Genomic DNA, 15,006 nt, shown 5'->3' with positions numbered 1-15,006 from the left:
TACCCAGAAGCCAACAAAATATGAATGCCAAAGTCTTGGAGACTCGCAAAGTACCTTGTAACTGTGACGTACTGCATACTTGTTAATTATTAGAAGCACTCTGTTCACTATTAACTCTAATTAGATTTCTAGAGGAAATTCTGTCATTCAAAAGATCAAACATTTGTTTCTCAACCAAACTAAACCTTTTACATTGGTATGTGGCCCCAATCCACCTACCCAACAAACACAACTCATATTATTTATAATAGAAAAATAAATTTGCTACTTATTCAAAGTACCTGATTTTTTTTTTGAGGCAGATAACTTCTGTTATGACAATTTTTTTCTGTATTGTTCCCCACAAAAAGAATGGGAGAAAAATCTGAGCAATAAAAAAGAGGCCGGAGTGAAAACAAACAAACAAACTTTTCTCTCATTTTTTTCATAAAGAATTAATACCATGATACCATGTCCTGAATATTGTATAAATTATGACACTTTCTTCTCAAATGGGCTTAATAACCTAAATTAAATAGACTAAAAACAAATCTTTATGAAAAAAGTCAAAGTCACAGAGAAAGACAGTCAAGTTTTGTTCAGAGTGCAAAGTGTTCAACCCTGTGTACCCTGTTACCAGGACATCTTCAAGGACATCTTTTGTTCCTCCAGAAAGACTTCTTGGAAGAATTGGGCTTTGAGGAGGCACTGAAGGAGGACAAAGTGGTAAATTGTTAAATAGAGAGGATAATTTGATTCCTTAAAGAACATGAAAGAATGGATGGGGCTAAGAATAAAAGACAAGAGTGAGAGGGACATATAGAGGAATTCAAAATGAAAAATAAGCAAGGAGAACAGAGGAAAGTTTTTTTTTTTTCATAATAAATAAAAAGTAATAGGAAAGATTTCTTTTGACAAGAATACTTATCTGTGAAACAGTAGCATTACCAGAAGGATTATTTTGACACAAATTTATCAAGTGTGCTTAAAAGAGATATCTACAAGGATAATTATTTTGAATAAACGTTTACTGTGATCCAAACACGTAGGTGTCCAAGTATTATCTTTTTATCACAATTTTTAAAAATCTCCCTTCAAAGTTACTAGTGTAGTTTGGGTAGCTGTTTCCAGTGAAAAACAGATAAACCAAAATGCATACTTGAAAAGAGACTAAGTGACCACAGTTGCCTGTAACCTAACCTCAACATTGGTCATAAATATTTTTATATCACATCTACAGTAAATAAATAAAAATCAAGATCAAGGCAAAAAGCATGAATTAAAGCTATTTATAACTAAAAATATCATCTAACACTGTCTTTTAGCTAAACAAGATCTTATATTTCTATTCTCTTCTGATCTATTAAGTGCCCTAGAGCAGTAATCTCTCTACCCATAATTTACCCATCAGTAAAAACAGTACTGTGATACTTTTCTTCCATTCTTTTTATAAGGGTGCCAGGATGTCTGGAAGTTAATATATACATGTTTAGAAATGCTGAGATGAAAAGTAAAACACACTTTAAGCTTATGGGTCTTTTTTCAAAAATCAAGATAAAAAGACCTAGTTATATTATTTCAATGTGTAAATTTTCAACTAGCCAAAAGGCTTCCTGGGGTCATAATAAAGAAGATTTGAAACTAATGTTTTAGAGTTTAACTATGCTATTCCAGAAATGAATCTGACTGAGGAATTTCTACAGAGAGCTAGGCACTTAAACCAGGAATAAGATACAGTAAATTTGAGACGTCCCTGGGCCTGGGCCTGGCCCTAAAAAGACTACAGATAAATCTCTCTATCACAAACCATATTAAAATATAATCAAAGAAAGAATAAGAACTACATTTTAAAACCACAATTGTAAACAGTTGTAAAACAGAAAATTCAAAGAGGTGAACAGCATACAATGGAGTGAAGGGAGTAGATGCCAGTAGAACAGTAGAAATTTTTTCAGATTAGTATCCAAGACCAATAATTCTTAGCAAAATGGCTTCCTTCTCTTCTATGTAAACATCTCTTTAAAGGCCAATAATATGGATTCTGGAACCAGAATGACTGAGTTTGAATCTAGGTTCTGCCACAGCTAGGCCTCTGTGAGCCCCAGTTTCCTTACCTATAAGACGAGGATAATAATAGTATCTAGCCCAATTGTACCTAACTGTTGGGAAGGTGAAGTAAGTTAATGTACGTAAGGCACTCAGAACACTGTCTGGAATATAGTGTGGACTGTATGTGTTTGCAATTACTGTTACAGTGGCCCGTAAGTCCTCAAACCTGATCCCAAATCCCAGAAGATCGAGAAACCAAAATTTTTTCTGTAACTTATTTGGCAGCAATGCCTGGCCTGAACAAATGCAAGGCTTTTTACGATCTTTATTTACCCCACTCACTGTAAATATACACTCACTTTGCAGCAAATATCTTCATGTTTGATTATAGGAGGCTGCCCTAGACTTCACTGGGGTATATTTATTGACGTCCTAAAATTCAGAAAAAAAAAAAAATCTAAATTCTGAAACACATCCAGCACCACGAGTTTTGGATAAAAGATAGTGAACCTACATTACCTTTGGAGCGTGAACAATTTGTATGTCCCTAAAATGAATGGTATCTTCTTAAATAACCACAAGCAAATAATGCTGTTAACCTAGCAGCAGAGCATCTTAAGTTGAAGAAACCATTTCCCTGTAGAGTTAGGAGGGCCCTGCATTCCCAAAATGTTCCTTTCAAACAAAATCCATTCATGATCCTTTATTTACATGTCATACTGGTCAGAATTTTCAAGCTCTAAATTCTAAGGCTTGCTTAAATAAAGCTTATTCTCTTAACTTAGAGCATAAATAAATTATTAAGCAAGCCTCTTTGGGGGCCATTGATGTGCCCTGAATCACATATCCCAAATCATCACAGAACTTTAGAGCTAGAAGAGACCCTTGAGAACTAAATCATTACTCCTTCCCTTCCAAACTATTTTATCATCCATAAATTCACTCTCCCCTATGAGGTAAGAATCAGCCTGCTCTAACTTGTCCTTAGACTCTGTCTATTGGAACACCCTGTAGGTGAATGTGAATAAACTGGGTGGGGCACACTGACAGACTTGGGATCTAAAAGGATGGCTTGAATCTAACACAATAAATCTACATGTTTGCCAAATGTCTCAGTTCCTACCTTAGAAAATAATAAGAATTTCCAAGTCCAGAATGAGAGACACTCAACTAGTATTTGTGTGTGGTTTTTTTTTTTTTTTTTTTTTTTGAAGGCTCAGCTATCTTAATGGACTCAATGAGTCAACAACATAATGTGGCTGCCAAAAAAGCTACTGTGATTAGGAACTAACTACATCAACAGTAGCATAGCATCCAGAAGTAAAGAAGTAACCGCCGTCTCTACTGCAAGCTAGTTAGAGCACATCTGAAGTATTATGTTCGGCTCTGGGCTCCACACTTTGGGAGAGACGCAGAAAGACTGGAAAAGTCCAGGAGCGGGGTGACCAAGATGGTGAGGGAATCCGAAACCAAGTCACACAAAGAACAGTTGAGGGAGCTGAAGTTACTTAGTCCAGACCCAGAGACAACGTGATCACTGTCCCCAAATCCCTGAAGAACTATCATGGCACCGAGAGAGCACCCTTGTCCCGCACGGCCCCACAGGGCAGAACCAGAACCAGCCGGTGTTGACCACAGAGACCAATGTTTCAGCTAACTCTTAAAAGTATTTCTTGAGATGTACTCAGGCAGTTGAGCCTCCAACTCTTGGTTTTGGCTCAGGTCGCGATCCCACGGTTGCGGGACGGAGCTCTGCATCAGCTCTGTGCTGTGCACGGAGCCTGCTCGCCATTCTCTCTCTCCACACCTCTGCGCTCTTCCTCACTCGCACATACTGTCTCTCTAAAATAATACAAATAAAAATAAAAGTTTTTAAAATGTAGAGCCATGCTAGGCGGCAGTGGCTTCTAAACTCCTATCTAGCCCTAACGGTCCATAATTTTAAAAATCAAACGTCTGTCACCACCTCCGTCTCTTAGTGCTGATAACTACCATCCTCCGGCATCACAGCCTCTCCCTTAACCCTTCTCAGAATGTCCTACCCAGCCAACCAATCAGCCAAATGTTTTGCCAAGTCTGTGGGAGGAAAATGCCTGTTTGCCGGGCAATTAGTTTCAGTTTGCAGATCAGTGTCCTTAGAAACAAAAGAGGGCCCTAATTGAGGGGCAGGCAAGAGCTCTCAGCCAGACCCCTGTGAAAGAAATTCTTATTAAATCAAACAGCAGCTAGAAGACCCATCTAATCACATAATATATTATCAATAGCATTCAGTCCTCACAGGAACGTTAAAATAAAATACCCAGTACAACCAACCATCTTCCCGAATGCCAGAGAATCCAACTTTGCAAGCCAAACTAGGTCTCTCAAGATCAGTGAGAACTTTTCTCTCTGTCAAAGAGACGTGTGCCCTGTTTGAAGTAGACTAGAACCCATACTCAGATAAAAAGGCCATACTTGATTGTAAAGCCAAAAACTACCTATCGGTAGGCCTGCAAAGCTCAGTTCAGCTGCTGAGAACAAGACACAAACAATGTAAAAAGTATGAACAATGTTAAATTTAAAACACAGAAGAAAAAAAAAAAGAACACTGAAAAAAAAAAAAAAAACCCAGAAGAGCTACTGAAGTTGGACATCCTTCTAAAACTTTTGTCACCCAAAGACCACTAGAGACGTAGGTATACGTAAGTCCGTGGAAGTTGCTCAAGCCTTGAACAGTGCACATGGCACATATTCATCAATCCGGCTTTACTTCCTTTGAAATTGGATTCTTTGAAACTACAGCCGAAGTGTTGGAGAATAATGCACATGATGGACTTAACAAGGAAGGACACGTTCTTGTCTGTGCTTTTTAAAGTGAATCCCAGACAACCTAAGTGAACATAAGTAGATTAGTTTAAAAAATTATATTATTCTTATGCCAAAAAATGTAACTGTTAAGAATAAGGTAGACTTTAACTATGGACATGGGGGAAAAAAGTCCATGATACATAGTTAAGTGAATATAGCAAGTTGCAAAACAATATGTGTAGAATTATTTTGAGTTTTTGAAAACTACTTTTAAAAACCCTCTGTGTATGGGGAAAAAAAAAACCCTTCTGTATATGTACGCTCCAAAATGCCCAGAAAAATGTCTGAAAAGAGATCAAACTGTTAACAGTAGTAACCTCTAGGGACTGACTGGAAATAGGAAACAGTAAAGCAGTGACTGTCACTTTTTTCCTTTGCAGACTTCTGGTGATTTGAATTGTTTGGAACTAAAGGTTAACTTTGTGATTTAAAAATAACAATATGAAAATAATAAAGGTAAAATAACATCGATTGCACAGACTTATTTAACATATACTCACCATTCAAAATAAGTGATCTTGCAACTACCTAAATGCTACCTAAATGGGTGCTTCAAACTCTGGAACATCTAATTCATCCTTTTTCTATAATATTTTACTACAACAACAACAACAACAAATCACATTACTATTAGGTCTCAACTGCTTTCTATCACACACACACACACACACACACACAAATTGTAATCATAAGGCTAACACACATGGTGCTTACTCTGCACCAGGAACTGTTCTAAGCACCATAAATGTATTAACTTAGTTAATCGTCACAGCAATCCTATGAAGTAGGTACGATTATTATCTTCACTTCCCAGTTGAAGAGAGGTTAAATGACCTGCCCGAGATTACACGGCTAATATGGGGCAGAGCTAGGATTCAAACCTGCGAATGGACTCCAGAGTCCACACTCTCAACCACTATGCTTCCTGTCTCTCAGCAATATGTCAATGTCTCTATACCAAAGCCAAAAAAGGGTACAGTCAAAATCCAGCCAGTTCATATACTCCTTCAAGCTAGAAGAGATGCAAACTTAGCTTTTTATGGTTGAATAATCTGCATTCCTACGGATGTCAATGCCAAGCTCCAACCCAAAATTCAAGACTGTATTAAGACTCGTAATCATGTGGGAAAATTCTCTACAAATTCGTTTATAGTCCAAAGTCCATACCTGACTCTACAGTAAATCGCTGAGCCTAAGAATTAGGTCAGAGATCCATTAATGTAAGTACAGCTTGGCAAATAGTTTGGACAAATCCCCACCCTGACTCAGGCAAAGGAATTCAAAAGCTCTTGTCTAATGTCTTGACAAGGCAGGTCTTATTTGTTTAGTCCCAGCCCACTTCAGATTCAAAGGAGACAAGAACAGGAGTTGTCTCTAACTTTGCTTGGAGACTTCAACCAGCAGGAAGAAGAGCCTATTTTCTCTGTGGACTCAAACAGATATTGGCTTTTATCAGCATCCTCCAAACTGAACATTCTAACTTCAGGCGGGGGGGGGGGGGGGGGGAGAGGCAATGGGCATCTCTGTTTAAATCGTGTATTTGTGCAAACATATTGACCTTGTAATTGAGGAAGAAAAAATGGTGCAAGGAAGGGATTTAACCTAATTTATGGGCATGCTCAACCTAGATGCACACCTGTCCCAAATGACCTACTGAATCCAGTCATTTGCAGGGAACACATGGATTACACTGCCTTTTTTTTCCTTCTTCTTCTTCTTCTTCTTTTTTGGCTTCGAGTGGTCTGTCCTACTGTTGTAAACAAAATCCTTAGTATCTCTTCCACCTGCCACATGCACATCGTATACACACACACACACACACACACACACACACACACACACACACACACACACAAGGAGAAATGAGCAAGGAAACGGAAGCTCTGGAAGGAATCCCTTACATTCAGTTTTCGACCCGTTGGTTGAAGGAGGTACCGTGCTGGCTTTCAAACTTCCCGAAATAACCCCGGCGGAGAGGCAGGGCGAGCGAACCGAACCCAAAAGTTTGCGCCCATTCGGGGGTCTCCGACGAAGGCCAGGAAGCCCCGTTTGGAAGGGAGATGCGATGCCTTCCGCACCGCAGCCGCCCCCCTCCCTGGGAAGCACAGCCCAGGGGGGGGACAAAAGACTTTCCAGATTGGGGAGGGGGGTGGGGGGGGGCGGGCGAGCTGGAGCCCGGACCTCCCCCCCACTCCGGGAGTCGAGATCTGGGGAAACTTTGGGGCGAGGGACGGTCAATCGCGGGCACCCAGCCCAACCCTGGAGACCCCGGGGCTGGGAGCCGGGTGGGCAGCCGCGGGGCTGGGTGCAGCCGGCGAGGGGCGCGGAGACTCACCTGGGGGAGGGGGAGAGAGCGCCTCGGTGGCAGGTGGGGTGGGCGGGACGCCGCTGCCGCCGGGGAGCACGGGGGTCGGGGTGAGCGGAGTGGTGGGCGCCGGAATGGTGGTCGCTACAGGGGTGGTCGGCGCCGGGCCAGTGCTCGTCGAGAGGGTGGTCGGCGCGGGTCCGGTGGTCGCGCGAGGGGCGGTCGGCGTACGGTCCACCGCCGGGGGGGCGGTGGGCGAGGGGCTGAGCGGCGCCTGGAAGGTGGTCGCGGCGGGTCTGGCCGTCGCCCGAGGAGGGGTGGTCTCCGGGGACTGGGCTGAGGAGGACGCAGCCAGGGGCCGGTGGACAGTAGTGCGCGGCGCTCCGGTTCGCGGGGCCTGGGCCGTGGGAGGCGTCGCCTTAGAGAAAGGGCGACTGGGCTCGCCCCCTAGCCCCGGGCCCGGCGACGCGTCCACCTGCCCCGCGGCCCCGCCGCCACCGGTGACATTCCCCGCCGAGGTTGTCGAGGCGGCGGCGGCGGCGGCGGCGGCGGCGCAGCACAACAGGGCGACGGCGCCCAGGCTCGGCAGGCTCCTCATGGCGCGCTCGGCTCCTCCATTCATTCATTCAGTCATTCAGTCGGTCGGTCAGTCATCTTCTCCTCCCTGCGCTCGGACCAGGGAAGCCGCCGCAGCCGCCACCGCCACCGGGCGCACCATCGCCACCTCCCTCTGACAGGCGGCCGGCCCCGCGGGCGGGCCCCAGCGCGGAGGGAGCGACCGGGCCGAGCGCGGACAGCCCGCCCTCTCCGATTGGCAGCCTCGCCCGGCCAATGGGCGGTCACGCTGGCCCACGTGACACACCCGCTTCCCGGCCTCTTTGTAGCCCCGCGGGCCAATCAAATGGCGTCGAGGGGAGGGGGCGGAGTTAAGGCGGGAGGAGGGTGGTACGAGCCCCGCTCCAGCCTTTCGGGCTCGCGGCAGCCCCGGCTTTGTCTGCCTAAGGAGCGGGGCGCGGGCCGCGGGCATCGGGCGCCGCGGAGCAGACAAAGGACGCGCCCCGCGCGGCAGACGCCGGGCCAAGTCGTCTGCTCCACTGGGCGGCGAGAGCGACCCGGGGCGGGGAATCCGCTCTCGGGAGCTTCCCCGCCCTCTTGAACAATGGGGCGCCGGCGACGCACCCGGGCTGGGGTGGAGACAGGGCTGGAACCCCCGCCGTGGGCGAGGGCGACAGCAGCGACGATGTAGAGCTCAGCATTGCTTGTGCTGCCCGAGATAAGCCTGGTCTCGACCCCGCGAGGTCTGCGGTGCCATTCCCATTTCAGGGATGGGGAAACTGAGGCCCATGCTGAGAGTTCCACTGAACCAAGGCCCACGCCCCGATCAGACACCTGCTGCGGGCCGGACGCTGTGCCAGGCAGGACGGGGTGGGGTGGGGTACTAGAGACTCATCCGGAGCCGAAGGTGCAAGCTTCCTGCGTAGGGGAGACAGACTCACGTGCACACTTTAACCTAACCCCACCCCCCCACCCCCGGAGAGAATGGGCTCCGACCCGACTGAACCTCAGCGTCCTGTTTCCTGCTGAGTGGTTTTGCGGCCTGAGCGCAGTTTTTCTCACCTCTAAAATGGGCATGATAGACACGTAACACCCCCACACCACCTGTCACGGAGACGAGAATTAAGTAACGTACTGAAAAGGGCTTAACCTAGTCCCCGGCCCGCAGTAAACCCTCATTAATGCTAACTAATCTCCGCGTGCTGTGTTCGGACAAGCCCCACGCCACAGCCCTGATGTGTCCCCTAGCCGCCTGCCTACTGCAGGGATTGGGGTGCGGCTGCTAGCCGAGCTTGGCCCTGGGTGACACCGAACCCCCTATAAAGCTGGAACTCCGACGCGCAGCCTCGCACCATCTGCCCAGGATCCAGAGCTTGCTCAGGCGATGCAGCTTCTGGGGAGAGCCAGGCGGGGCGGGTTTGTCATCTGACAGGACTTAATCCCAGCCCCGACGCCAACCCATTCCTGGCCTCTCCTACGTGATGCTTGCCTTTGTGCATGCTTTCCCATTAGTCATTGGCCTCCAACCAGAAAGACGGGATGAGATTTGTATGTGAACTTGGGTATATGTTAATTTAAAAATGCATTTATTTACCTGCATGAGTAGTAGGTGGGGAGAGGATATGTATGTGCTTGTGGATGAGAGCGTAAACATCCTTGTGAGTCTTTGTGTACAAGGATTTCATGGATTTGTGTGAGCGTATGGGGGCTAGTGTCTATTTCTGTGTATTATGTATTTTAAGTATCTGCACATGTGCTGATGTATGTGTTATGTATGTTTTCTATAGGGTTTGTTTCTTTTTATGTGTATATGGGTGTGTGTTGGTAGGTCTGCCTATGTAAGTAAGAGTGGGGGCAAAATGAGAGGGGGGTGCGTAGGTGTTCTGGTTTCAGACCAGGATTTAGCAAGTGCAAATCAGGATTCTGTTTTTACTTCTCTTGCGGAAGGAGGTAGACAGGTCAGCCCCTTCCCCATATTCTCTTGCTGATTCTTTCTGCTTTTCAAACCCCAATCAAAACACCATATCCTCTAAGAGATTTCCTTGGATCTCTGAGGGGGAATTAAACTCCCCCTTCCCATTTGCCAACTGCTCTTTGTTTATTCATTGGTTATAGCCCTAATCTATCAATCTAAACTCCCCCCTGCCTCCTCCTAAAGGGATTAAGGATGGCTTTCAGAAATATATACAACAGGGTAAATTGAACTGCCCACCTGGCTTTTTTACTTCTCACAGGCATGCATCAGCCATAATACTAGAACTTAGAATTTATGTGTCTGTCTCTCCCATTAGGCTGTTCTCTGTGTTCTTAGTGCCTAGCAGGGGTAATATGTGTAAGCACTAATCCATGCTGATAGAATTGTATTAAATTGAAAAGAGATCCTGTGGTGCCGTGGAAAGAGCTTGTATCTTGAGAGTCAGATCTGGCTCATGACTGCCAGCTCTGTGACCTTGGAAGAAACCTTTTACCTCTCTGGGCCTCAGTGTTCTCATCTATAGTGTGGGATCAATAAATTCTGTCTCACTTAGAGGAGCTAAGGATTGAAGAGAACGTTTCCCCTGAGCCTGCTATACAGAAGGCACTCGATCTGTGTAGTTCATTTTTCATTTACACCTGAGCTAACTTTGAGCCTTGTTGGCTGAAGGACCACAAAAAAAAAAAAAAAAAAAAAAACCCTCTGTGTCATAACTTCCCCATTAGGTGACATGGCCTGACAGTTGCCTTACCAGCTATCTGCAAGATATAGCTGGAAAATGCTGGTTTGGCCCTAAGATGTGCTAGATCAGAAATTCTCTGGCAGTAGGGGAGAAAAGCTGATACAGCTTCTTTGCCTGGAGAATCACAACGACAAGAAATCCTTACCAATGTGCTCTAGGCCAGCACTTGGCCTCATACAAGGATATGCCCAGGCTTCTAAGATGGGCTAATTACCCTGTAACGTGTATAGAAAATGTTGAACTATTTTGAAAGGTAATTTAAGTGTATTCATTTTGGTTCATTCAATATTTAATTCTTTAAATTTTTTGCTCTGCCTTTATCTCTAAACGACAAGATAACTTTTTTTTTTATTTCTTAGGAATAATATTTTATGTTTAAAAACCAGAAACACCTTAAGAATCCAATGTGAGACAGAAGCGTTATTATGAATGTTCCGTTTAATCATATAAAGTCATTGTCAGGGTTGCTATGAAGAAAGCATAGTAAATATTAATAATAGATTATTGAGCTCTTACCGTGTGCTAGATATTACACTAAAGGCTATGCATGAAATATTTTGTTTAATCTTAAAAAAAAAAAAGGAAGTAGGCACTATTATTATTCTTATTTTATAGATAAGGAAACTAGGGCACAGAGAGGTTAAGTAACTTGCCCAAGGTCACTAAGTAAGTGATAGAGCTAGAAATCAAACTGAGGTTGGCTGGCTCTAGTAGTTCCCTTAACAACTATGCTGTAAAGGGAAAATGCTTATGATACAGTGTTAAAAAGAAACGGGGAAAAATTATAGCTGTGACTCTGTGTGCAACAATGTTGACTGGCACTTTTCCTGTTGCTCCAGGACTGTGGCTAAGACCCAGGGCTGTCAACCCACCCCTGACACGTAGGGCCACTAGACTTAATGAGGGGGGCCACAGAACAGCAGGGGTCAGAGAGGACCTTGTCAGAGCAGATGAGCAGCCCGAACTTTCTCCTGTAGGCAGGAGATTCCTCTTTGTATGCTCAGTACCTAGCATGATGTCATATACACAGAAGTAGCTCAAGAATTGTTTGTTGAGCCAAATGGAGTCTTACAAGTGACAGACACTGTTCTAGGAGTTTGGCATTCATAACATATTTATTCCCCAAAGGTAAGGCTGTCCCGGTACTTGAAAGAACAGGAAATTGAGCCTCTGAGTCGTTAAGGGATTTGCCCACGGTCTGCTCAGCTCCAAAGCCCTGGCTCTTCTTGAGACTCCAAAATCCATTAATGTGGCCACTATGTGTTGCACACAGTAGGGAGTCAATGAACACATACTGAAAAAAAAAAAGAAAGAAAAAGGAGACACACACACCAAATCTTATTCTCCTGCGAGAGAGAATTTAAGAAAAGAGAAGCTTTGGGAGTACGAATAGAAGAGAAAGCATAATAATATAATAGATGTGGCTCAGCAAAATAACCTCATCTCCCAGATTCCAATAAAACAGGAAAACTTTCCCCTTTCTGGTTTCATTGAAACAGTAATGCTGACATGGACGATTTCTAATCCTGCTGGAGCCTGGCCTCCTATCAGATGTGGCTTAAATGCAAGATTTGGCATCATCTGCAGGCAACTTTAGGATTATTGGGGCCACTATCAACAAGCCTGCCCAGCAAAGGACAGTTAACAGAGAGCTCACAGAGAGGGAAGTACAAATGGCTAAAAAACATGAAACGCTATGTATTCAACTTAAGAATCAAAGATTTGCCCACTGAAACAATGAGTTACCTTTTTTTTTTTTTTGTACCTGATTTGGCAAGAATGTTTAAAAACTGGTGATACTTGCTGATGAGGCAGTGCCTCGATCTGTTGATAGGAATGTAAAGTGATAGAACTTTTCCAGGAAATCCTAAAAACGTCTGCCCTCTTTGGCTAATTATTTCCACGTTTAAGAATATATTCAAGGGATATAAACATCCAGATGTAACTAAAGATTTACGTACCTGAATGTTCATCAAAATGTTATCGATAATAGTGAAAATTAGAAAAATCTAAACAGGTTACAGTTAGCGATAGGTTAAGTACTTTGTGCTGTATGACCTCCCTGTGTTGGGCCACTATACATCTATAAAAATGATGTTCATGAAGGCAATTCTTAGAATATAAAGCAGTGGAAAAAATAGGTTGCCAGTACACATCTCGTAGAATGGCCAAAATCTGGACACTGACAACACCAAATGCTGGTGAGGGTGTGGGGCAGCAGGAACTCTCACTCACTGTTGGTGGGAATGCAAAATGGCCCGGCCACTTTGGAAGACAGTTTGGTGGTTTCTTACAAAACTAAAAATATTCTTACATACGATCCAACAATTGTGCTCCTTGGTATTTACCCAAAGGAACTGAGAGCATATGTCCAGACAAAAACCTGCCCACAGATCATTATAGCAGCTTTGTTCATAATCGCCAAAACTTGGGAGCAGCCACAATATCCTCCAGTAGGTGAATGTACATCCAGACAACAGAATAGTATTCAGCGCTAGAAAAACAATGAGTTATCCAGCCATGAACAGATATGAAGGAAACTGAAATGCATATTACTGAGTGAAAGAAACAAATCTGAGAGGACGACATACTGTATGATCCCAGCTATATGACATTCTGGAAAAGGCACAATTGTGGAGACAATTATATATTATAATGAAGGATACATGTTCATTACACATTTGTCCCAACCCATAAAATGTTAATACCAGAATGAACCACAATGTAAACTATGGGCTTAGGGTGACTATGATGTGTCAGTGTAGGTTTGTTAATTGTAACAAACGTACCACTCCGGTGGGGGATGTTGACAGTAGGGGAGGCTGTGCATATGTTGGGGCAGAGGGTATATGGGAAACTTCTGTATCTTTCTCTCAATTTTGCTGCGAACCTAAAACTGCTCTAAAAATACAGTCTTATTTAAAAAAAAAAAAAAGGTGACTATACTAGGATCCCAATTACATAAAAGAATATATGCATAAAATAAATGACCAAAAGGAAATACACCAATATAGAAATAATCTTTGTCCTGAATGATTGCTTTGCTACTGTCTAAAGCTTTTCTCCTCATGCTTTTTTGCATTGTCCACATTTTTTATTTACAACGAGCACATGTTACTTCAATCAGGAATAGCCAGCAATAGAATTCATTTGGATCTGGGGATATACCCACCAAGCACATCATTGATCTGCCTCCACGGTATCCCTTAGGATAGTAAGAGGGAGAAAGTCCTAAGTCATAAACTCACAGTAACTGCAAAGCACCTTCTCCAAACAATGAATTTAAATTTTGAAGTCCTACTTCAAAGCCCTTCCAGAAGATGCTAAAAATAAGCTCAGAAAAGCATTTGCTGCAGTTCTTGGAGATCTATTGAAGGACGTCATTCAGAGTGGGCACGAAGTCAAACCCTCGCTCGTCATCAGTGTTGGCTGTAGAGCAAAGAATGTGAACCATTTCGGGGAGGAATGGGGCCAAAGCTTCATAAATAACTCCTTCCCTTAGATTGCTATCATTGTAATAAAGGGGATTATTGACAGGTGCCCAGAGCTTTTGCAATCATTGTCTTACTGGAGCTTTGCAAACACTCTGGAGGGAAGATGGTGGTAGTAACAGTGTGATGACAATAATAATGACTAACATTTACCGAGCACCTTCTTATATGCCAGGCATCAGTGTTAACCACTTCGTGTACATCACCCCCTTTTTTAGTCTTATACTGTAACGTAGAAGAAGTGATCATCTCCAATTTATAGGTCGGTATATTGTCACTTAAAGAAGTCAAGTGGCGGGGCACCTGGGTGGCTCAGTCGGTTAAGCATTCGACTTCGGCTCAGGTCATGATCTCGTGGTTTGTTAAGTTTGGACCCCACACCGGGCTCTCTGCTGTCAGCATGGAGCCCGCTTTGGATCCACTGTCCTCCTCTTTCTGCCCCTCCCCCCTCAAATAAATCAACATTAAAAAAAAAAAAAAAAAGTCAATTGTCTTGTCCAAGGTCACCAAACCGATAAACGGAAGAACTGGGATTTAGAGCCATTTAGTCAATCCTCAAGTCCAGAGTGATTCCCAATGCTTTACTGAACTTCCTCAACTTTGATTGCTTTTATTGCTATTATTAGGAGAGAAATTAGTATAGCAGTAGAGTGCTGAGTTCAATGCCAGTCTTACGAGCTGTGTAACCTTGGACAAGTCACTTCAGCTCTGTGTCTCAACTTCCTCCTCTGTAGAATGACGATCATCATATCCATCTTATAGGGCTCAAGGTCAAACAATGTATAGGAAAGTGTTGAGCCAAAGCCTGCCCCAGAGTAAACACTCAAATAACACTGGAACATATTTGATTTTCCTAAACCTTGTCTTCTCACATAGTGGGTCAAGTGCAGGAGAGTACAATGTCCTTGGGGTTCAGTGTTCAGAACTTCTAAACTCTCAGAGGAATCATACTCCCTGATCTACCTCTATGACCTCACCCTTCTTGAAGACCCCTCCTTCGTTAGAGTGGGCACCTGTACTGGAGGTGTACCTAGCATCTAGGACTGGCAGAGGGGCAGGAGTG

The 15,006-nt window shown here is 44.1% G+C and overlaps 1 protein-coding gene across 1 annotated transcript in view; it reads right to left on the bottom strand.

Moving 5' to 3' along the window:
• MEGF9 (multiple EGF like domains 9) overlaps positions 1-7,938 on the bottom strand; it is a 90,944-nt gene extending 83,006 nt beyond the window's left edge. Inside the window, exon 1 of the mRNA XM_058694348.1 lies at positions 7,211-7,938. Within this exon, the coding sequence (XP_058550331.1) occupies positions 7,211-7,802 (592 nt within the window). The 5' untranslated portion in view covers positions 7,803-7,938. The remainder of the gene's footprint in view (positions 1-7,210) is intronic.
• Between the last annotated feature and the right edge of the window lie 7,068 nt (positions 7,939-15,006).

Source organism: Neofelis nebulosa, chromosome 12 (genome assembly GCF_028018385.1).
Source record: "Neofelis nebulosa isolate mNeoNeb1 chromosome 12, mNeoNeb1.pri, whole genome shotgun sequence".
Classification (NCBI taxonomy): Eukaryota; Metazoa; Chordata; class Mammalia; order Carnivora; family Felidae; genus Neofelis; species Neofelis nebulosa.
The sequence above is the reverse complement of the archived record's forward strand: the minus strand, read 5'-3'. Positions and strand labels throughout refer to the sequence as shown.